Source organism: Equus caballus, chromosome 9, assembly GCF_041296265.1.
Source record: "Equus caballus isolate H_3958 breed thoroughbred chromosome 9, TB-T2T, whole genome shotgun sequence".
Taxonomy (NCBI): Eukaryota; Metazoa; Chordata; class Mammalia; order Perissodactyla; family Equidae; genus Equus; species Equus caballus.
This window is the reverse complement of record NC_091692.1, coordinates 19,492,326-19,517,807: the sequence shown is the minus strand read 5'-3', so window position 1 is coordinate 19,517,807 and position 25,482 is coordinate 19,492,326. Positions and strand designations below refer to the sequence as shown.

The following is a 25,482-nucleotide window of genomic DNA, read 5'->3' as shown; positions in this document are numbered from 1 at the left end:
AGTTTTTGTTCAATTTATTGCATGCCTACCATGAGCTTGGTGCTAAGAGAAATAAAAATTCACAGACTCCACACTTGATAGGTACAGCAAAGGAAAGGGGAGCTATCAAAGATGACAGTACAATGGAGATTTAGAAGTTATCCACACAAAGGTAGCTGAAACCCTGACAACAGATGAACTCTCCAAGGGACATTTAGATAAAAATCAAATAGCTAAAGACTAAGCCTCAAAAAAAGATCTATCTGAACAGATACAGAAAGACGAGTAGTCAGATAAAGTACAATCAAAAAGGTATAGTGTCTCACTTGAGAATCAAGGACAAGAAAATTGCGTCAAAAATCCAGTAACAATTGCATCTGACATGTAAATTTTTAGTTTTCAAATTACTCATGACACTCTCACTGGATTCTAATAATGACGTAGAAGAATTATAATGAAGAAAAGCCTCAGGGATTAAATTATTACCGAAGATTACATAGCTGGTAAGTGATAAAATAGGAAATCAAAATCACTACCATATATATATAATATTCTCTATAACAACTCTATAAGAATCAGGATAAGTTAATCTTAACTTCTTTCAATGGAGCAAGTATTATGGGCCCATCTCACTTTTTTTAAAAATAAAAACCAAAAGACACAATAAATGAAGGAATTTGCTAAATATTTACCAATAAATCAAAAACAAACATGCCCCCCAAAATAATACAACCTAACATTTTTCCTATTTACTCAAGTTAATTAGTATCTTCTATTTATTTTTACTGATTTTTAAAAAGTTCTTTGTTCACTGTCCTAAAAAAATATTTGAGCACTTACTACTCCCCAGGTACAGCTACAGAATCTCTCTCAGTTCTCAAAGAGCTAAGTAGGAGAGAGCCAGTGGTAAATACAATTCGAATCTAATGTGATAAACACTAGAATGCATACAGGTACAGAGGCAGCTGATCCAAACCTGGGGAAGGGCAGGTGTGGTGCTGGGAAGGAGACCGTGGAGGATGCATGGGAATTAGCTGGGTAACGCACCTGCAGGGAGCTGGGAGAAGGTGCCAGGCAGTGTGGATACAAACAGGCTTAAGAGTGATCAATAATGCTTATCCCACAAAAATGCAATATCTGTTCAATTTTAATGTTACCTTTTATTATTTTACAACATATTTCAAAAAATGCCATTACAGTTGCCTTACTGCTCTGTAAGACCTGGAATAAAAGAACACTTAGCATCAGAACACACAAACAACAAGCTGTCCTACCTACTTTTACTGAACCATTACTACCAAAGGGATGTAGTTTTTTAAATAAGCAGATGTGCGGCAATGCAAAATAAAATACAAACTTGTTAGAACAGTAAACTTTGTTTTAATGGCTATAGAAAGGAGGCGGTTTTGTTTGCGTTTTTCAACACATCTGGTCTGGCAGCAAACTGTATTATGCAGTTAAAGCAAGACATGCCCTGAAAGCTTATAGTTTCAATTGTGCGTGTCACCGGAATCAGAGCCCAGACACCCCTCCCTCCCTCCAGAAGGTCACAATGTTCGTGAACTCAAGATTCTCGTTGGTGAAATATTTTACAATAATTTTCTCCAGTAACACTGGATGCTTTTAATTTTCTCTAAAAGAGAAGCAATGGAAATGCAAGGAAACCCTCCAGGGTCCAATTTTCACTTCCCATTCTCCAAGCAGTAAAACAGCAGCTCTACATGTTGGTGAAAAAGACTTTCAATTTCTTCCTATTAGTTTTTAATCCTATTAGCATTAAAATTTATCTGGATTTAGTTGGATGTCCAAATGGGAAATTTTAGTTGCCAAATATTTCAGAAATTTAATAAAGCATTACACATATGTAATTAGTTCTTATCTATCAAAAAATATATATGTATTTATATTTATACTTATTTATTTACGTTCACTGAAGGTTTTTTCTGGTTGGATAAGAGAAACAAGATTATGTAGACCAATGCTGGCTTTATTTCTTCATAAGCAATAATTTGAGTCTTTTTCATTCAATATGATTGCAGGTTCATAATAAATTTACAAAAGGCAATACAGGGAAATACCTACTTAATAGGCATCTGCCAAGCGATTCACATTTTAAGGTTAGACTCTACCAAATGGCACTATGGCATTATAGGCATTCGATTTTTGGGTTTTTTTCAAGTTTGTCAGTTCTTTACTACTATTATGCTTTTTCTAGCAGGGGATAGTGCGTAATCACCAAGTAAGCCCTAGAGACCCTTTACAGTTGCTCCCAATAGTATGGTGGACCTAACTCTCAAGAGCTGCTATAGATCAAACTGAACAGCAGTCAACTGGAACCACATTTGGTCACATTCAAATAGTCTCCAATAGCACTTTGCTGATACACGTTTCCTTCTTCTCAACTGATTTTGTGCTAATCTTATTAAAATTATAACAAATAAGATTACAAAGTTTGTGTAGAGTGGTATTTTTAGGGGACTGTTACGTTCAAACGAATATATTTTAATTCACGAAATGTCATTAGTAATGTCCCTTCTACAAACATGGTTGGCAAAACAAAAAAGGCACAAAAGGGAAACAATGAGAAATGTTTTTAACTTTCAGTGAAGAGTACCGAAGCAAGTATCTTTCATGAAGAAATGCAGAGAAAAATGTTCAGTAATTCATGCACAACTTGAGCTAAAAAACACTTCTCTTCAGATAGGTCCTGAGGCTTGAGGAGAAAATGAGTTTTCCTAATCACGTGCTTCATGTAAAGTAAAACGTAAAGCTGCACATATATATGTTTGGTGTAACAGTGGACCCATGTATTTTAAAAAGTGAGGCAATTAAACAGAGAAAAACAAAACCAAGATACCTTCAGAAACAAAGCAACTCCACCTGTAGCCTCTGTCTCTTTTACCACTTAGTGGGGTAAAACGTCCAATAATGTGTAAAATGCAGCATACGCAATCATGTAATCTAAAAACTTTTCATGATAACTTATTGCAAATTGCACTTGACAGTTCACCACAACAATGGAAAACTGGCCCCTGTTGGTTCACACAGTCCTTGAGACCCGAACTGAAGTCACCAGTAAAATGATCTGGATAAAAAGTTTGCAGCTGTGCTCAGCCAGCTAGCTCCACCCTCTGGGTGTGAGCCAACCCGGGACACTGCTTTGTCCTGCTCCTTTGTGGGACTCTCATCCTCAGGCAGGTAGTCAGGCAGCTCTGTGTTCTGTTCTACTTCCACGGGCGTATCTTGAAATGGGACCAGCATCTAATACAAAGAACATGTTAAGAGTTATTACAAGATCAACCTAATTGACATAGATATATGTCATAAGTTAAAGGTCAACTTTACTCCTCATTCTAATCACCGTATCTATTCTCAGGGGCTATATTCCTTTAAAAGTTTTCCTCTTACAAGAAGGTAGGCCCAATTGCTGAGCACTACAGAAGCACAGAAGGGCAGAACTACACATGGAAACTCAGCAGCCTTTCTCCTGAGGCTCCAGGAATAAATGGGCAACCTGTCTGTTCAAAGATAACAAAAGCAAGTACCTGGCTACTGTGGGCCCCTGGAGGGCCATCGCACCTCCTTTCTATGGGAACACAAATGAGCTAAAGGCATACAGATTCATTTTTCCTATCACAAAACTAGTGGAAAAAGCAGCAAGAGGCAAACATTTTCACTATACTTGTTTGCACAATGGTGGGATTGACCTTTATTTTTTGGATTGGCAAAACTAATCAAGGTCAGAAAGAATTTAAAAACCAATGCAAGGAAACCATATATCTTTTATTTCCATATAAAATCAGCAAGATGTCTCCAATGAGATAAAGAACAGACTTTGAAATCCAAAATATATAGGATATAAGAACAGACCCTGAAATTCACAAAGGATCTCTCTATATTTCTAAATGAGTTAACTGTTAACCAAGAAACATTAAGATAACCTGACCCAACCACATTCCTATATTATTGGCAACTAATGGTCTAGAAATACTGGCAATCTGCTGGCCATAAAGAATAACCAAGAGTCAGAGTTATGTATAGAGAAAACTAAATAAAAACTTTTACCTCTTCTCCACTTTCACTTTTCACCACTTGCTGAGCCTTCATAACCTTGGTTGATGCTATCGCTGATGCCAAAGCCTAGGCCAAGATAAAAAGGAACGATTTTGAACAGATTTGTTTACCCGTAACCTCAAGCATATTCAGCCATTTAAAATACTAACCTCTGCTTTCAAATCTGAACGGATTCGCACCACACATCTTTGAACAGCCATTTGAAAAGTAAAGCTAATAACACCTTTAATCTTTAACAAAGCTTCTTCACACAGATTTCTCCGAGACTGAAAAGGTAAAAGCAAACTGTTATTAAAACTGGCAAAACAGGACAAGGGAACAATTCAACTCATATCACACAGAACTAGTCATCATATTTGCGCACGGCGGCAGAGGGTAAATGTCCCTATTTCAGTTTTACCATCTCAAATTTGAGGGCGTGGAGGGGTGGTGCTTAGTCAAGTTTAATAAGTTTTATAAGGTCAACAGAATAATAAGTCCTGCTAGTTTTTTCCTCAAGCTTCATTACTAATATTTAGTTTTAATAATTTTTATCAGAAGTTAGCCAATGTTAATTTAAACCTTAAAACCATGAAAAATAATACAGAAAAAATGCTGAAAAGCTGAAATTCCTCTAGTTCAAGGGTAAGCAAACTACAGTCCACCAGCTGTTTTTGTAAATAAAGTTTTACTAGAACACAGCCATGCCCATTTATTTACATACTGAGGATAGTCTCAGGCTATAGCATAGTTCTTCATTGTAACAGGGACCATATGGTCTGCAAAACCTAAAATATTTACTATCTGGCCCTTTGAAAAAAAGGTTTGATGATCCCTGCTCTAGCTTAAAAAGCTCTAGAGATAAATTCTAATAGACTTAAGTTCGAATTATTGAGCATTCAGTATTTGAGTCTTTTTTTTTTTTTTTAAAGATTGGCACTTGAGCTGACATCTGTTGCCAATCATCTTCTTTTTCTTCTTCTCCCCAAAGGCCCCCAGTACATAGTTGTATATCATAGCTGTAGGTCCTTCCAGCTTTGCTATGGGGGATGCCACCTCAGCATGGCTTGACGAGCAGTGCTAGGTCTGCACCCCGGATCTGAACCAGCAAAACCCTGGGCTGCCAAAGCAGAGCGCACAAACTTAACCACTTGGCCACAGGGCTGGCTCGAGTCACTATTCTTTTTTTTTAAAAGAAGCTTTTATTTATTTTATTTTTTTTTTTGAAGATTATCCCTGAGCTAACATCTGCCACCAAGCCTCCTCTTTTTGCTGAGGAAGACTGGCCCTGAGCTAACGTCCATGCCCATCTTCCTCTATTTATATGTGGGATGCCTGCCACAGCATAGCTTGAAAAGCAGTGCATAGGTCCACAGCCAGGATCCAAACCTGTAAAGCCTGGGCCACCGAAGCAGAACATGCAAACTTATCTGCTGTGCCACCACGCTGGCCCCGAGTCACTATTCTTTAAAGCATTTGATATTTATAAATATCACTCCATCCTTCATTTAGGACACTCAATGGTTATCATTGCATTCTCAAGGGTTATCAATAGTTCTTTTTGGTTCTCATTTTCCTCTGACAACACAATATAACAGACACCCTTCAAAGCTTCTTTGACTCCTAATATTACAATACCCTGGTCTTCTACTTCCACCACTGATTAGTCCATCTCTGTCTCATCTTACCTCCAAGGTCCAGTGCCTAAAATTAAGTGAGTTTTCCTTCTACTTCATCCCTCAGTAGACTATTCTCATCACTTTAGCCATCACTACCATGCAGAAGCATGGATGTAAACCTCCAATATGACTTTCTTATCTTCATTTGTCTATCATACACACCCACTTGGATATCAAGTGGTCATCTCAAACACAAAATCCAAAGAGAAAATGGATTAAAAATAGTCATGTGCTACATAACGATGTTTCAGTCAAAGATGGACCACATATATGACGGCAGTCCCATGAGATTAATACCATACAGCCTAGGTGTGTAGGAGGCTACACCATCTAGGTTTGTGTAAGTACACTCTATGATGTCTGCGCAATGACGAAACTGCCTAATGACGCATTTCTCAGAACACATCCCCATCGTTAAGCAATGCATGACTGTTAACTGCAGTCTCTTCTCATCTCTCCCTCCACCTCCAGCCCACACACCAAAACAGCATCTCTAAATTTTCCTGTTTCTGTACTGAGACCAGGTTCTGATTCAGTACTTCAGAGAGGACAGGAACCTGCAACTGACTCCAAGTCTCTGGAGCACACCCTAAGAAGCACCACCTCAAATTACTCAATTCATTCTTCTCTTCTCTTGAATAAAATGTCTTCAAACTTATTCCCACCGTCCTCAAAATAACTCACATCATTGCTTATCTCCCTACTTAAAACACTTTTTCACTTCTGTATTTCAACACTCCTCAGGCAAGGATCTGGGATTCAGTGGTGTGTGGCAGAGCACAGACCCACAGCGCCCAGGTTCTGGAAAGCCCCTTTAGGCGACTGGCACCAAACTGGTCCATGTTTATCTCTTCCACATATTCAACACCAAGTAAACTTAAAAGAAAAGTCTGCATAGCATATACAACATGAAAGTAAGGATATTACTAGTCTAATTTGATTCCTTATTGTAAATGTGAGAAAAGCAACAAATAAACTTACGCAACTTGCCTAGTTTATCACAAGTAAATTCCTACTACATGTGACAGTGAGAAACCAGATTCATGTGGCCAATTCATCTTTATCTTGACACAAATTAAACATAGCAAAAGGCAAAGTTGGGGGGTGGAAAATTCAATTGCAATATTTGATCTCAGGGATAAGCTATTTCTGGGTAAACATGACATATTCAACAGAGCAAACAGGACCAAGAATTAGCCACGAAGGATGAATAACCTCTTGACTGGGATACAGGGTCAAGATTAGGTTGAGAGAATCATAAGTAGATGAAATTAGGAATTTGGCAAGGAGGCAGACAAGTCAAGGTTAACTGCCTGGCAATGGGTAGGAGAAAAAAAGAGAAAAAGAGAGAGAGAGAGAGAATTAATGGAGTATCAACAAAAGAACATAGATACCAGTCTCTCTCCAATTTCTAAAGACTCCAGATTAACATGATTTGAAGTTGAGGAAATAAAGCAAAGGGAAAAATGCCTGTGAAAATCCAAAATCAGGAATAACTTTCTGAAGGCCCTCATATAGACCCTGAAATAACATACACTGTTTTCATCACCAGTGAGAGTAAACATGTTTCCATGTGTATCTGTCCAAAGTAGGGGTTAAGAGTACGGTTCTGAAGCTAGACCCACACCGCCTAGGCTGGGAGGCTATTCAAACTTTGTGTGCTTCAGTCTCCGTATCTACAAACTGGAGCTATAAACAGATCTCCTTATAGGGTTATGAGAAATAAATAAGTTAACAGATCAGGAAGGTACCTGTAAGTACTGCAATAAATATTAGCTGATATTATTTATTGGAAATTATCTCTCTTTAGGGAATTTCAGGCCCTTTGCTCATTTTAACTATTAAATTTTATTCTGTTGATTTTTTGAGGCCACTAACCTGATGACTTGTTCCTACTTGTTTTTTTACCTTTTAAGAATATTATATTTGACAAAACAAAAACTTTATTGTCAAACTAGAGATCTTTCCTAAAGCAATTTCTTCCACTGTCTTTATGCTTTAAAAAGTCCTTAAATCAGTTAACTATTCATTTAGATTTCTTTAATTTTATAGTTTAAATTTTTACATTTGACATTATTAGTACATTTTGAATTTTAGTACCTGATAAGACTCCCTTTTCCCCTCTATTACCCTCGCTGCAAAACTGTCAGTTTTCTGGCACCATTTATCGAACAATCTCTCCATTTCCCACTGGTGTCTGATGCCTTCTTTATCATAGGGTAAGTGCTAATATACACTAGGGACTGCTTCAGGACTTTCATTTCTTTCAATTTTTCTGTCAAGATCACATTGTTTTAATTATGGAAATTTAACAGTACATTTTAATATCTGGTAGGACACATCCTTTTATCACTCTTAGGTATATTCTTAGCTGTTAATGTGTCAAGCCTTGGCCCTTACAGCCCCCTCTCCTGGAACATGCACTCTTCCACAGATGCCCATTGGCTCACTCCCTCTAAATCTTTGCAGAAATGCTGGTTTCCCCAGGAGGTTTTTCTGAACCATCCTATTTAAAACTATAACCCCACCATTCATCCCATCCCTCAGAAGTCCCTATTTTTTTTCTATTTTTTTACTTTTCTCCACAGAAGTTACCACCTATAATATATATACTACATAACTTGCCTCATTGTCTGTCTCCTCTAACTATACTACTAGTTTAACGAGAGTGAACATAAGATTTCTAAGAGCCTTTGCTTGTTTTGGTCACTGCTGTATCCCTGGTGCCTAAACCAGTGCCTGGTATACACTAGATGCCAGGCTATGCCACCAAAAAATGTTAACTAACATTATAAATACAGTGCTAGAGTTAACTTGCCAATATTTTATTTGGGATTTTAGTAATCACATTCTTTACAATATACTGGCCTATATTTTTGTGCGTGCCTTGCTGGGTTTTATTATTTCATTTGTGCTAGCTTTAACAATGAACTGTATTACTCTTATTCGTTAAAATCAAACAGACGCTATTGGTAATATTTAATACATCTTAATAGATTTCATTTAACCAATTTACATTTATAGAACTGGCTCTCTGGAAACTTTTGAGGATCTTGTGGCCCCAGTTTCAATAAGATAATTAGTAACTTAATTGTCAATGTCATGGATAATATACATATGAAAAGCTACCCCCCCCCCGCCCCATTATTTACTGAAACCTAAATCCTGAGGCCTAAACACCCCAAAACCACAACTAGAAAAAGCTGTGGATAATCTAATGTAACTACCTGACATACTTAAGGAGATAAGTGATAATCCACCAGTTGCCACCTCTATATATGCAAAGTTATATAACTTATCATTGCTCAAGATAATCTCAGAGAGACTTCCAATTCCAGTCAAGATGGAGTAACAGGGACCAGATTCACCCTCCAGGCTTAAACTGAAAATATAGACACAATAGAATGAATTAAAAAACAATGATTTACAGACACTGGAAGACAAACATCCCTGGGAGAAGGAAAATAAATGAAGTGAGCTCCACAAGTACACCAATATATCGCCTAGAAAGTTCCCAGGCTGCAACTCAGGAAGGGGGAGCCAAGGAAGAATCAGCAGTCTCCCTTAGTTGAGGACACAACACTGAAAATCTAGGCAGGTCGGGCAACTGCAATGCACAGGACAGAGCACAGTCGCGGGCAGAGCTGCACGGAGTGGGCCACACAGAAAGGAACCACGTGCTAGGGGATCTGTAGTGAGTTCCCCTCAGGTTTTCAGCTGAGTGATGATCAGTGCACACATATGAGGAAACAACATGAGGCTGGGTATGAACTGGACTGGAAAGTTCGTTCTATTAGGAACAATTTCGCGGGCTCACAAAGGGCCAGGAATACTTCGTGTCCCCATGAGCCAGAGTGGAAAAAACTTTGATATACATGGGGCATGGACAGAGAACCCAGAAGAGCACTGCCTCAGTAATGTAGCAAACCTGTCCCCAGGTTAAAGGGTACTATGATCCTGCCTAACCAAGCCTAAAAGCAAGCCTCAAAAACATTCAACTGCTTGCAAGTAACTTAACTGTGATCCAGAACAAAGCTTAAGAATATTTAAAGGCTTTGCATACAAATACATGCTGTACCCAACAATATAAAATTCGCAATGTTTGGCATCCAATCAAAAATTACCAGCATGCAAAGAAGAAAATACAACCTATAATTAGAAAAATCAATCTACAGAAGCACACTCAGAAATAACACAGATGACTGAATTAGTAGACAAGGATATTAAACAGTTATTCTAACTATATTCTATATGGTCAAGCAGATAGAGAAACGCGTACACGTGTTAAGGCAATATAAAAAAGATTCAAATCAAACTTCTAGAGATACAATAAAATAATCTCTATGGTGAAAAATACACCAGATGAGAATAAGTGTAAATCAAACACTCACAGAAGAAAACTTTAGCCAATACAGCAAAAGAAACTAACCAAAATGAAACAGAGAGAAAAAAAGATTGAAAAAAATTAACAGAATATCAGTGAGCTGTGGGACAACTTCACGTGGTTGAACATATATGTAATAGGAATCCCTGAAAGACTGATGGGAAAGGGGGACAGAAAAAAATATTTGAAGAAATAACGAAAAAACCGTCCAAATTTGCTGCAAACTATAAACCCAGAGAAGCAAGAAACTGAAAAATCATTAAGAAAATTACACCATGGCACATCATAAGAAAGTGATCAAAAGCAGTGATAAAAGAGAAACTCTTAAAAGTAGGCAGAAGGGGAAAAATAAGACACATACAAAAGAACAAAAATAAGAATGATAGAATTCTGAATAGAAACAATGTAAGGGAGAAGAGGGGAACAATACCTTCAAGTATGGTAAGAAAAAAAATCTGTCACCTAGACTTCCACAATGCTCAAAAATAGCTTTCAAAAAGAAAATAAGGATTTTTCCAGACATGCAAAAACTAAAAGAGTTAGAGACTTCAATATCTGACTTTCAAAAATGGATAAAACAGGAAGATCAGCAAGGAAAAAGAAAACGAATGACACTATAAACCAACTATCCTAACAGACACTTCTAGAACACTTCAACCAACAGTACACATTTCAAGTGCACATGGAACATTCTAAGGATAGAATATATGTCAGCCATGAAACAAGTCTCAATAAATTTAAAAGGACTGAAATCATACAACACTGTCTAATCACATGAAATAAAATTAGAAATCAGTAACAGGATAAAATTTGGAAAATACAGAAATAAATGTAAATTAACACACCTAAATAACCAATAGGTCAAAGAAGAAATCATGAGGGCAATTAGAAAATACTTTGAAATGACTGAAATGAAAACTATACGATTATTATAGTATAATAATTAATTATACTACATTAACATTAAAGAAAATCTCAAATCAATAACTTAACTTTCCAGCCTAAGAAACAAGAAAAAGAAGATCAAACTAAACCCAAAGCAAGAAGAAGGAAGGAAGGAATAAAGATTAGACGCAGGGGGAAAAGAGAAATAGAGAACAGGGGGAAAAAATACAAAAATTGATGAAATCAAAAATGGGTTATTTGAAAAGATCAACAAAATTGATAAACCTTTAGCTAGAAAAAGAGAGAAAGAAGATTCAAATTACAAAAATCAGGAATAAAAGAGGGGACATTATGACTGACCTTTCAGAAACTGAAGGATTATAAGCAAATGCCATAAACAACTGCATGCAAACACATTGAGATAACCTCAAAGAAATAGAAAAATTCCTAGAAAGACATAAACTACCGAAACTGGCTCAAGAAAGAAAGAAAATATGAATAGACCTGTAACAAGTAGAGACTGAATTCATAATCAGAAAACTTGCCACAAAGAAAAGCCCAATACCAAATGGCTTCACTAGTGAATTCTACCAAATGTTTAAAGAAGCATTAACACCAATCCTTCACAAACTCATCCAGACACTTCCCAACTTATATTATAAAGCCAGTATTACGCTGATACCAAAAGCAGAAAGGAAAAAGAACTACAAACGTACATCCTGTATGAATATAGATGCAAAATGCCTCAACAAAATACCAGCAAACTGAATCCAGCAGCATATTAAAAAGATTATACACCAAGACCAATTGGGATTTATCCTAAGAATGAAAGGCTGGTTCAATATATGAAACTCAATCAACATGATATACGATATTATTAGAATTCAACTCAATAAAAAGACAAATAATAAGCAATTATAAAATGTACAAAGAATGAATAGACATTTCTCCAAAGAAAGAATCTGTGATAAAGATGTATACAATAAACTCTGAATCGACCACTAAAAAATGGCCAATAAGCACATGAAAAGATACTTAACATCTTTAGTCATTAGAGATACAAATCAAAACCACAATAAGATACCAGTTCACACCCACTAGCATAGCTATGAAAAACAAACAAACAAATAGAAAGTAACAAATGTTGACAAGGATGTGGAGCAACTGGATTCCCCTCATACGCTGCTGATGGGACTGTAAAATGGTGCAGGCAGCGTGGAAAACAGTGGCAGTTACTAAAAAGCTAAACAAAGAGTGAGTATACCATATGACCCAGCAAATTCTACCCCTAGGAATATACCCAGAAGAACTGAGAAACGTCCACACAAAAACTCGCACACAAATGTTCATAGCAGAATTATTCATAATAGCCAAAAAGTAGAAACAAATGTCCATCAAGTGATAAATGGCTAAATAAAATATGGTATTATCCATAACATGGAACATTATAAAAAGGAATAATGTACTCATACATGCTAAAACATGGATGAACTTGAAAACCATTACACTAAGTGAAAGCTAGACATAAAAGGGCACATATTATATGATTTCATTTATATGAAATGTCCAGAACAGGCAAATCCATAGAGAGAGCAAGTAGATTAGTGGTTGCCAGGGGCAAGGGGGACTAACTGCTAATGGGCACAATTAATGGAGTGCTAGTGATTCCTTTTGGGGTGATGAAAAATTCTGGAATTAGATAATGGTGATGGTTGCACAACCCTGTGAATGTACTAAAACCACTGAGTTGTACACTTTAAAACAGTGAATTCTATAGTATGTGAGCTCTATTTCAATTAAAACAACCTAGAAGAATTCATCCCCAACAGATCTGTACTACAAGAAATAGAAGTCCTTTAGACAGAAGGAAAATGATAGCAAATGAAAACCTAGATTAACACAAAGGAATAAATACCCCCAGAAATGGTAAATACATGGGTAGACAGAAAAGACTTTTCCTTATTTTTATTTTTTAATTAAGATATAATTGACATATAACATTGTTAGCAGTTTTAGGTGTACAACAATGATTTGATATTCATATATATTGTGAAATGATTATCACAATAAATTTAGTTAACAACCATCACCACAGTTACAAATCATATTTTCTTGTGATGAGAACTTTGAAGATCTACTCTCTTAGCAACTTTCAAATACACAATACCGTATTGTTAACTATAGTCACCATGCTGTATATTACATCCCCAGGATTTATATTATAGCTAAAATTCTGTACCTTTTGACCACTTTCACCCATTACACCCACCCAGTACCGCCTGCCTCTGGCAACCACCAATCTGTTCTCTGTGTCTACAAGTTTCTTTGTTCATTTTTAAGATTCTACTTATACGTGAAATCCTACAGTATTTGTCCTTCTCTGTCTGACTTATTTCACTTAGCATAATGCCCTCAAGGTCCATCAATGTCACAAATGGTAGGATTTCCTTCTTTTTTATAGTTGAATAATATTCCTCTGTGTGTGTGTGTGTGTGTGTGTGTGTGTGTGTGTGTGTGTGTATTTTCTTTATCCATTCATCCACAGACGGACATTTAGGTTGTTTCCATGTCTTGACTACTGTAAATAATGCTGCAATGAACATGGAGTACAGATATCTTTTTGAGATAGTGGTTTTGTTTCCTTCAGATATTATTTTTATATATATATTTTTATATGTATAAAAATATATACTATACATACAATTGTTTTTAATGCCTTTAAAAGAGACTGACTTTTTAAAACCATAGAGACAGAAAGTAGAATAGTGGTTGCTGGGGAAGGAAGAACAGGGAATTACTGCTTAATGAGTAAAGAGTTTCCATTTTACAAGATGAAAAGTTATGGAAATATATGGTGGTGATGGTTACACAACATTATGAATGTATTTAACACCAGTGAACTGTATACTTAAAAGTGGTTAAGATGGTAAATTTTATGCCACGTGTGTTTTAACACAATAGAGACTATTTCAAGTAATAACAATGTATTTTGGAGTTTACAATATACGCAGAAGTAAAATATATAACAATAGCACAAAGGCAGAGGTAAAAGAAATGGAAGTATACTGTTAAAAGTGTCTTATACTATGCCTGGAGTGATATAATATTAATTGAAGCTAGACTGTGATAAGTTAAAGATATATAAAACAAACCCTAAATCAAATGAAAGAAAGAAGAAAGAGAATTGTAGCTAATTAGCCAACAGAGGAGATAAAATGGAATCACAACAAACATTTACTTAGTCCAAAAGGCAGAAAAAGAGGAAAAGGGAACAAAGAACAGATGGGACAAACAAAAAGCAATTAGCAAGATGGTGCTTTAAACTTAAACACCATCAATATCATATTATAGGTAAATGACCCCAACATTCCAGTTAAAAGGCATAAATTTTCAGACCGGATAAAAAACCAAGGTCCAACTATATGGTGCCTGTAAGAAATCACTTGAAATATGGACACAATTAGAAGATACACACTACTGAAAAGAAAGCTAATATCAAAAAGAAGGAGTAGTTAATATCAAAAAGAAAGCAGAATGAGTTCAGAAGAAACTACATTAAAGTTCCACAAATTCTCAAAGATTTTGTACAACTGGTATTATTTCTTCCTTAAATGTTTGGCAGAATTCACCAGTGAAGCCATCTGGACCAGACGTTTTCTTTATGAGAAAGTTTTTAACTACAAATTCAATTTCTTTAATAGATATAGAGATATTCACGTTATCTCTTTCTTCTTGAGTAAGCTTTGGCAATCTGTGTCTTTCAAGAAATGTTCCTGTTTCAGTTACACCTTAACAAACTTACTGGCATAAAATTATTTAAAATATTCACTTATTATCCTTTCTATTGTCTGTAGGATCTGTAGTGACATTCTCTCTCATTTCTGATATTGATCATTTGTGACTTCTCTCTTTCACTTTTGATCAGCTTGGTTAAAAATTTATTAATTTTATTGTTCATGTCAAAGATCAGCTTTGATTTCATTGATTTTTCCCTTTTTTTCATTTCACTGATTTCTGCTTTTTTGTTTCCTCTCTTCTGCTTACTTCGGAAGCTCTCCTATCTCTAGTTTCTTAAAGTAGAAGCTTAAGTCATTGAGACCTTTTCTCTTTCAAATGTAAACATTCTAGGCAATTGGTGCTAATGAATTTCCCTCTAAACACTGCCGTAGCTGCTTGTCACGCATTTTGCTATTACATTTTCATTTTTATTCAATTCAAAATACTTTCTAATTTCTCTTTTGATTTCTTCACTGACCCATGGATTATTTTAGAAATGTGTTACTTAGTTTCCAAAATATTTTGGGAATTATCCAGATATCTTTCTGTTACTGATTTCTAATTTGCTTTTCATTGTGCTCAGAGAACAAGCTCTGCATGGTTTTAATTCTTCCAAATTTATTAAGACTTGTTTTTACGGCCTACAATACCTATCTTGGAAAAGGTTCCATTTGCACATGAAAAGAACGAATATTGGGGCTGGCCCCGTGGCCCAGTGGTTAAGTTCGCATGCTCCACTGCAGATGGCCCAGAGTTTTGTTGGTTTGAATCCTGGGAGCCGATATGGCACTGCTCATCAAACCAGGCTGAGGCGGTGTCCCACATGCCACAACTAGAAGGACCCACAACAAAGAATATACAACTATGTACCGGGGGGCTTTGGGGAGAAAAAGGAAAAAAAAATAAAATCTTTCAAAAAAAAAAAATATTATCTTGTTGTTGGGTGGGATATTCTATAAACACCAATTAGGTTGGTTGTTAGTGTTAGTCTTCTATACCCTTACTGATGTCTATTGAGAGTAGTGTTCTATAAGTTGAGAGCAATGTTGAAATCTCCAGCTGTAATTGTGGATTTATCTCTCTCTCCTTGCATTTCTGTAAGTGTTTGCTTCACAGATTTTTGAAGTTCTATTATTAGGACATAAATATTGAAAATTGTTACATCCTCTGATTAACCGACCCCTTTAGCACAAAATGATCCTCTTTATGAGTATAAAATACTTTTAGTTTGAGTTGTGGTTTTATGACACATACATGTTTTGTAAAAGATGTGTAAAAAACGTAACTTCTAAGTTATAAAATAATGATATTGGGACTTATTCTTAAAGACTGTTAGCAGGTGAAGAAACTGAAGAAACTATTTAGTTAACGTGATTTCTCTTCCCCATCTTATGAACTATGTGTTTATAAATGTCTTACCGTATCATCAAGACCATCTATATGCAAAACCACTGTTTTGGCACGTTTGTTAGTAGTTCCCAGAAAAAACTGAGCTTTCCTTCGACGTGAATTCATTTCATTGAAACTCTCACCATCTGCCATATTGGAAGACTGAAGAATGTCATAGATTTCAGAGGCCAGTAGTTTCGTTTCTCCTGGAGTTGTAGTCCTTGAAAAGAAGCACATGTAGATTAATAAATTAGTCTTGCCAATTCTACTGATTCTGTAATGTTTTTTTTTCTTTTTTTGTTTTTTGAGGAAGATTAGCCCTGAGCTAACATGTGCTGCCAATCCTCCTTTTTTTTGCTGAGGAAGACTGGCTCTGAGCTAACATCTGTGCCCATCTTCCTCTACTTTATATGTGGAACACCTGCCACAGCATGGCCTGACAAGCAGTATGTAGGTCTGCAGCCAGGATCCAAACTGGCCAACCCCAGGCCACCAAAGCGGAATGTGCGAACTTAATTGCTGCACCGCCACCGGGAGGCCCCTGATTCTGTAATTTTACTCAAGTTTGTGGAGCATTGTTTTCTTCATTCTGATGCCTTTTCAATTTGAAAGAAATACCAGTGAATCCTAGGATAATCAAAAATGTAGAAAAAGCATATAGTCTATAATAAAGTCTTTTAATTTCATTTTAAACCCATGGTTCATTGAGATTCAAAACTCATCACTACAGCAACAAAAAGCACATTAATCAAAATCATTAAACAGGAAATCAACTAAAAAGATTAGGATATAACATGCTCTTGGATTAACACTAGCATTCAACTCTAAATTTGAAAGTACTCTGACCTTCAAGAAAACATAACATATAAAAATCCAAAAGAAGAAAACAAATTAGGAGAGGATCATTCATATCAGAGTCATTTCAAGAAAGAGATTTCTTAAATTCAAACTGATTGTTTCTTAACTTACATTTTTTACACATCTTTTACTAAGCATGTATGTGTCATAAAACTACAACTCAAACTAAAGTTTTCATTCTTAAACTTTTAAATCCTACTGCATCCCCTCACATAAACATCTAGTGCCATGCTGTACAAAAGAACTTTCTGCATTGATAGAAATGTTTTACAGCTGCACTGTCCACTCACCACGAGGCCACTGAGCACTTAAAATGTGGGAAGTGCAACTAAAAAACATGAATTTTATTTACTTTTAATTAAATTTAAATAGCTACATCTGGCAAGTGGCTACGATACTGGACAGCACAGATTTAATAGTTCGTATTAATTAGTTAAATTGAGTAACAATAAGTACACATAACTGTAAGAAAATAATTCTCACTTCACCTATAAATGGGCTCAATTAAATCCAAACCCTTTAACATACATTCAAGGCCTTTAAAATCTGTCCCCATTCAGCTTTACCAACATCAGCTCATTTTGTCTTTTTATATATACCTTTTATAAATGCCATTCCCTCAGCCAGGACAGCTTCACCTGGACTGTGTCCTTTCAAACTCTTATTCCTCCCTTGAAGGCTGAACTTCAAAGTCCTATACTTGAACTTATACTACTGATCTTAACTTTCTTTCAGAAGTAAACAAATGCTTCTAGAATAGGGATGCATTCTCTTTGTATCTTCCACAGAGCCCAACAAAATTTTTTGCAGTCTGTTTGTTTATTGAATGAATAAGAATACTTCAATTTCTGATATTCAGACTTACACCTTCCAGCTATACAGAGCTTCAGTTCCAGGGGTGCTAATCTGGCAGGTCTCTGGGCCACTGTTGACCAGAGATGAATTACTCTGAATGATTTTGGCTCTGTATTGCAGGAAGCTATCGAAAAGACTGTTTTTTTTAGGAGATGTGTCAGCACTTTTCTGATAGCTATTTTACAGTTTATTGAAAAGGTCACTGCAGTTCTGAGATATTTTAAATACTAGCCAACCACAAGCTGTAAACAGTATGAGGGTACACTAGTCAGAGGCACACACGAATTTAAGGGAAAAAAACAATGTCTTTGTTACCCCTTTCCACCATCAATAATGTTTTTAGGTGTTTACATCAAATAAAAAAAGAACCATCATAACACATAACAGAAGATTTAACTTATGGCCTTCTCATAAAATTTTTTAAAACACACATTATTTCAAAAATTTTTTATGTGCTTCCTGATGAACCAATAATGACAAAAAATATTAAGACGGTAACATCAAATTATTATCTTCCTGTCCTGCAGAGTAAGAATTGTAACAGTAGTTCTTAACCAAATAGGTCTATTAAACTCTTTGAGAATCTGATGTAAAGTTAGACACCATTTCACAGGAAAAATGCAAATAAAAAAATTTTCCAAATCAATTTCAGTGAGTTTATGTCCCCACCCAAACCATCCATCTTATATCAACCTCAAGGAACACAAATCATTTAAATTTTTTTAAAAACTGATCTAGAAATGTAGAGAGTAGAACTGCAAAGTAGCAATTCTATCCAATAGTTGAAAAAATCCAACAAAACGGAAACTGCTGGCAGGGTGTAATTGGTACCATTTGAAAAAAATTAAGTGATAAAAAGCCACAAAAATATCCACATTCCTTGACTAATTCTTCCAATGTAACTTAAGAAAATAATCCATGAAATAAAAATAATCTGAAATATAAAAATAGCCTACTATGCAGTCAGGCAAACAAGTCTGAGAATAGTACTGTCCAATGTAACTTTCTGGGATGGTGGAAATGCAGTCACTAGCCACATGACTAGTGAACACTGGAATATGGCTAGTGTGACTAAGGAATTGATTTTTAAATTTAAATTTAATTAATTTAAATTGCCACATGTGCCTAATGACTACCATATTGGACTGAAGTTTTAGAAAAAAGGGAAGGTTGTTCGGCTATCAGCTTCCTTAAGCTAGCCTTTGTTTTCCTTGTTAATTATTGCTCCTATGCTTCTGACACACCACTTCTCCAGCACCCTTTTTGACTGAGGCAAAAGAAATCTCTACACCTATCTGAGTGACTATTTTCTCAATTCTCCCAAGGATAGTATAGAGCTAGAACAATTCTAGATTCATAGGTGAGAAGATAATCTGTTCATCTAATGGATTCCTTAGGGCTTTACAGTTTAATTCTCTCATCAATCTGTTCTGGTGGTTTCCATACTAGCAGCATTAGAGTGAGGGGAGAAACAGCCATTTATTCACAAGAACAATTTGCAAAGGTGATTCATGGGCATTTATGATTGCCTGTATAGCTACAGAAGCAACTTACACTAACTTTCAATTAGAAAGTCGAGGATTTACAACAAAACTATACTTTATAGAATCACAAAGGCTATGTCTACCTAGATAAACAAAGCACTTACAGATGACAGATTAGCAAAAATGGTTATATGAAATAAATACTCCCACCATCACCATTTTTAACTTCCTTATTTCGTAGTTCCAAAGTTTCATCATTTACATACAGTAGTAAATTCCTTTCTGGAAGATATTCAGTTTCTATCTACTTAAAACCAAGATTTTAAAAGAATAACATAATTAAATCAAGGTGACGGTCTCACTGTTATGTTCTTCTGGTGCACCTCATAGGACTAATTTTATTGATACCCTTCCTATGAAACAGTTGAAGGAATACCTCTATTTATAGAACCAGATCTCTCTAAAAACTAAGCAAAATGTTGTCTTAGGTGAAATGAAATTTACAAAAGCATATATGCAAAAATGAATTACAAACTAAGTTACTTCTTGATCTGGGCACCATATAAAGTATCACAAATATCTATGAGTATTGCTTTTCAACAAATCAATCATAAATAATTATTTTCTTATCTTGAAAAAGTGCTTTTAAAACCAAAAAGAAAAACCAAGAGCATCTACAGTTTTAGAAGCTTAGTCTTTTTTTCCCTAAATAAACCAAAATTACTGTTCAAATACTATGATTCAAAACATTCACATAGAAAAACTTTAGAGTTATACAGTGCATTTGGCCATAAATGTAAGAGAGACTGTATAATTAAACAAGTATTAATTGCTCTAATCTTCTTCAGCAAGAGAAAATTAAAAGAGCTGAGTAATGTCCTGGATTTAGTTTGGTCTTTAAAATCTGATATCTAGAAAAAAAGACTATCTTGAAAAGCTCTTTCATCTAAGTAATTGGAATTTTGCTCTTACTAACTCACTATACCATAATGAAGTATATTGATTCCTCACCACTTTTTCTAATTAGTTACCTATATTGGAAAGGTTCTAAATGTTATTCATAAAACACAACTTAAAGGTGAGCTCTGATCTTTATTATATATCAAAAATAATTTTCATTCTGAATATAAGCATATTTCCTTATTGGTCATAAACACCAATTCACTCTAATTCTAGATGCTGCTAATCAGATTTTATATTGCCCATAAAGGCCAGGTAAGATTTCCATACACTTCATGAAAGCAATAAATATACCATTTTACTTTTAAAGACTTGCTATTGTCCTTCGTAAAACTTCACAACTTTTCCTTTAGGAGTTGGTTTCAAATTTTTTTCTGTGTTGTTTACTAAAAAAAGTGTTCTTGTAACTTCTATGCAACCCAGAAAATCGTCCCTCATCTTTCAATGCAAAAACAATCCTAACTTTAAAAGAGTTCTAAGAAGGGAGTCAATAGCTCTGTTTTGGTAACAGGCAAGTCCAAGGTTGGGAAACTATGATCCTTGGGCCAAAGCCCATTCATTTACACATTATCTATGGCGGCTTTGACCCACAAGGGCACAGTTGAGTAGTTGCAACAGAGACTGCATGTTCAGCAAAACCTAAAATATTTTCTATCTGGCTTTTTACAGAAAAAAATTTGCTGATTTCTGTTCTAAATAATTTTTTTAAAAACACTGAAGAAAAACTACAAAGGATGTGGAATAACATTAGCCATTAAGAACGATGTTTCAGGAAAATGGTTATATGGAAGAGTGCTCCTGATATATTGAGTAAACTACTACTACTGTGTTTATCTTTTCTAACATAGGCTGACAGCAAATTTCTCAAAAGCAACATAAAAATCAAGGCAAAATGGAGCAGCATTTTCAACAATCTCAAGAAAACAGGTGAGTCACAGATCCTGTCCAGATGTCCCTCAAGTATCAAGGTTATAGAAAAAGAGTTTCAAACATGAAAGAACTCAAAGAATGTGTGAGCCTTTCTTGAGTAATCTACTAGCAAATGAGCTTTAACCAACCAAGAGATGACTGGAAAAACTTTACAGAAGGACTGACGATGAGCATTTTATATATTTAACTGTAGATCTAAGTTGAAAACAAAGGTCGGAAAGAGAAGAAGATATAAATGTTCTGACAAAGTAGAAATAACGCAACTTAGGGGTCAGACCAGTGGTGCAGCGGTTAAGTTCATGTGTTCTGCTTCAGCAGCCTGGGGGTTCACCGGTTCAGATCCCAGGTGTGGACCTACAGACCGCTTATCAAGTCATGTTGTGGCAGGGATCCCACATATAAAGCAGGGGAAGATGGGCACGGACATTAGCTCAGAGCCAATCTTTCTCAGCAAAAAGAGGGGGATTGGTGGCAGATGTTAGCTCAGGGCTAATCTTCCTCAAAAAAAGGGAAATAATGCAACTCAAAAAGAGAAAGGAGAAGGGAGAAGAAAAAAAGGAAAGTAGAAAAAGCTCAATGACTATTAAACACATAATAGGTCAGAGTCAAAAGATACCATCAAAAACTAACAAACAAGATAGTGAAGTTTAAGTAAGAAAATAGGCAACTTAGAACATTTTTTAAAAGTATAGATACAAAGGCAACCTCTGTAACAATAAGATAAATCTTTCTAAGTATCAGAAAAACTTTTAAAATAAAAGAAAACATCATGTTGAGAAAGAAACACATCTACTATAACATGATACACATGGTAACTATAACAAAAAGGAGTTACGATGAAATACATCAGTCACCTCAATAAATATAAATGGACTTCGCTCACCAATTAAAAGAAAAAGATTTTTAATTTGGCTCACAAAACAAGACACAGCTAAAACCAAGTGATTCAGAAATAAAGGAATGGGTAAACACAGACCAGGCAAATAAAAATAATGAGAACACTGAGTACTGATATCAAACAGAGTAGAATTCCAGCCCCAAATCAAGCATTAAACATGACAAAGGGCACTTTTTTAATCCTAAAAGACATATTTCATGATGAATATATAAGCTATGAATATATATATACCAAATAAAGACCTGTACAGAGAGAGAAGATAAAGCAATTATTAAAATATTAAAATTTTGGGAATCTAGGTGTAGCGTATCTAGGTATAGTTGTACTGTTTTTATAACTTTTCTGTAAGTCTGCTATCACTTCAGTCTAAAATTTTAAAATATATATGTATAAACACATATTTAAATGAAAAGATAAATGGCCTTACAAGTTTTTTTGTATTTTCTAATTTTTCAGGAATAAACCACATACTCTATACTTGTAACAAGATTTTAAAAAATAAAAGAACACAGTAAAAAGGCATAAAGAAATGAAGCACATACTTTTCATCCAAGATTTTAGCAAGAAGAATAGACTACCATTTATTATGGCACTGTTTCAAAATCTAGAATTTTAGGAAGTTCTCCAGATGAAATGAGATATTTTAAAGTTGAGATGCCACATTTTATTAAAGTGGCTTTTATTTATAGTATACTTCATGTTAGATATTCACAAGTGCTTTTATAAAATGCATCTTATATCAGAAGCACTACTCCCGAAATACCAATTAACAAATGTCTTAAACTGGATTTAGATGTTCTCTAAGCTGGTATTTTGAAAATTCTCTTCACAAAGGGACCCAGGACTATACATAAAATGCAAAAGGGTTCTAACCTCTAATGACAAGTTTTTATTTAAGGAAGAGATTAAAATTAGAACATAATACCAGATTCGTTCTGAGTGACAAAGAACTAAAAATTCTCTTAACAACTAAAGAATTAAAAGTAACAGTGAATTTGAAGTCAATCTAATTGTCAGTCAGTAAACACCGATTTGACCTCAACGAAAGTAAAACCTACTGTTGAATAACAGCAAAATCTCAGCAAAATTCTGTAACACAACATAATACGGTGATTAAAATTCTGTAACAAAACATAATATGGTGATTAAAGGCTGAAAATTTTAGTATACAGAATTTTCCCAGTTTTATAAAATATTCTTCTCTGCTTCCCACATGAAGAATAATCTCCACTCTCCCTACCTACTTCTGCTTTTTGGTTTCCTCTTAGATCACCGCCAGGTGAACAGTTTCTCTTCAGTCAATAAAGTAGCATCCCTCCACAACAGATTTTCTTTGTTCTCTGGGCCTTTCTGGAGTATGGAAGGATCCTTCTGATACTTCCTTTGTGGCATAGTTCCATAGAATCATAGCTACTTCTCCCCTAACTCAGAACTCCTAAATAGAGAGAGAGTGATTGGAATTCCATTCTGACTGATTGGCTGTCACGGGGAAGCAATATCAAAGAAAATAATTAGGGTATATAACATAGATATCTTGTGCTATGGCTTACCAAGGTGACCTATATAAGAATGGGATGCCAATTAGTTCACAGACTAGTTAAGTTAGAATAGTGATAAATCAGTCATCTGAATCTGGTAACACAAACGTCAAAATGCAAAATAACGCCTAAAGAACAACGTTTACAGTGGCAAATCAGTTATGCATACATAAAACTCACCCTGCTCCATATGAGTGGGGGCACTAGGGCCTGGCCATTTGTGCCCAATGCAAGATTCATCTACAAGCTAATCCTTGCTTGGGAGCTCCCCAGTGAGTTGGCTGTCAGATTTGCATTGCAATCTGAGACTCTCCTGGCCCCATTCAGTTTCTTCTCCACTTTCCTTCCACAGTTGTCAGATTTGCATTATAGTCTAAAGACTGCAGTCCAATCCTGCTTCATCCTCCTTTATCTTTACAACCCTTACCCCACAATAAACCTCTTCCACTTCTAACTCCATCTCAGAGTCTCCTTCCCAGATGATATACCAAGATAATGACCTGAAGTGACACACCACTTCTCTTTCAAGGATACAAGCAGTCTCCCTACTATTTTATAGACATATCTCTCATTTACATATACACACACTCACAAATGCATATGTACCATAACCTTAGCCAACCAAGCTAAGAAATTGTTTCATAGGTTAAATCTATGGTACCTCTAAAACGTGCTCTAAATCTTTAAAATTCAAATCTGAAGTATATTTTAATTTATCAACATTAATTTTTCATCTAATTTCTTACATTTTAACATTTTTACCACATATTTTCAACTTCAATAACTAGACCTGTTAAAGGAATACACAATCTTAAGTTCATTACATGACTAAAACAGCCCAACAGAAGCATCTATATTATGCTTAAAGCTTCCACTATTTCCAGCAAAACTAACAGGCCAGTAAAAATAGTAAACCATATGGCATTAAACCATACTAGGAACAAGAATAATGCAACCTAATATTTTATACAACACCTTAGAATTTACAAACATTTCTACATCTATTATCCCACTGGATCCTCAAGTACTTTGCAGTGTTACTACAGGCTTATAGATAAGGATATTGAGGGTCAAAAGATTACCAGTCTGAAGTCAGAACTACAGTCCAAATTTGTACTAATAGAATTCACGTCAAACTATAGGCAACGATTAACACAACTGAGAGCAGTCAATATTTCTGTTATTTATTCCTAACTGATCAACTGAATAAAAACAAGAAAAAAACTTCAATCTCTATGCTGTCATTATCAAAGATCAAGGTACCAAAGAACTATCCTATTGAAGCCAGGTACCTGAGGGTTACTGTAAATTCTCACTAAGAACATGATTATCCTTAGACCTTGTTCCCAACACAGACACAGATGAAAAGAAGTTAATCTTGTTAACTTGCTGTTTTCTTGTTTAACCAGAGGGGTGACTCAAGCATCACAAGGATTTACGAGCTTATTTTGCAGAAGAAAAAGAATGCCTTTAATGAAGTTACAATCACCAGATAAGCAGACCCCAGCTGCTGCTGATGCCCAGAAGTCTGACTGCCCAAGAGCTTATCAGGAGTGAAAGAAACACAGATTTCCCCTTTCGTTTCTCCAAAACTTCTCCTCCTAGCCCCTTAGCTCTATAGAACTCCCTGCTTTCTTGTTTTGTTAAGGAGGATTTGAAAGAACCTATTTGAATAAACCTTTCTCTACCTCCAAGCACCAGTGTCTCAGTGATTGGCTTACTGGGAAAAGCACACTTGAGATCAAGAGTTTCATATCACTATCAGGTAGGTAACCCCATAAGAACAAATATTTAAGAAATCTCTAAAAAACAA

General features: G+C 35.4%; 1 protein-coding gene across 5 annotated transcripts in view; it reads right to left on the bottom strand.

Annotated features, from left to right (window-relative positions):
* Positions 1-1,119: 1,119 nt before the first annotated feature.
* The window catches only part of ARMC1 (armadillo repeat containing 1), a 47,809-nt gene continuing 23,446 nt past the window's right edge, over positions 1,120-25,482 (bottom strand). For 4 of the 5 annotated variants that reach the window (XM_070221215.1, XM_070221214.1, XM_001495470.6 and 1 more), the window contains 4 exons: positions 16,177-16,366; positions 4,203-4,319; positions 4,045-4,119; positions 1,120-3,240 (listed from right to left, as the gene is read on the bottom strand). In XM_070221215.1, the coding sequence (XP_070077316.1) occupies positions 3,049-3,240; positions 4,045-4,119; positions 4,203-4,319; positions 16,177-16,366 (574 nt within the window). In that variant the 3' untranslated portion in view covers positions 1,120-3,048. 5 annotated transcript variants of the gene reach the window in all.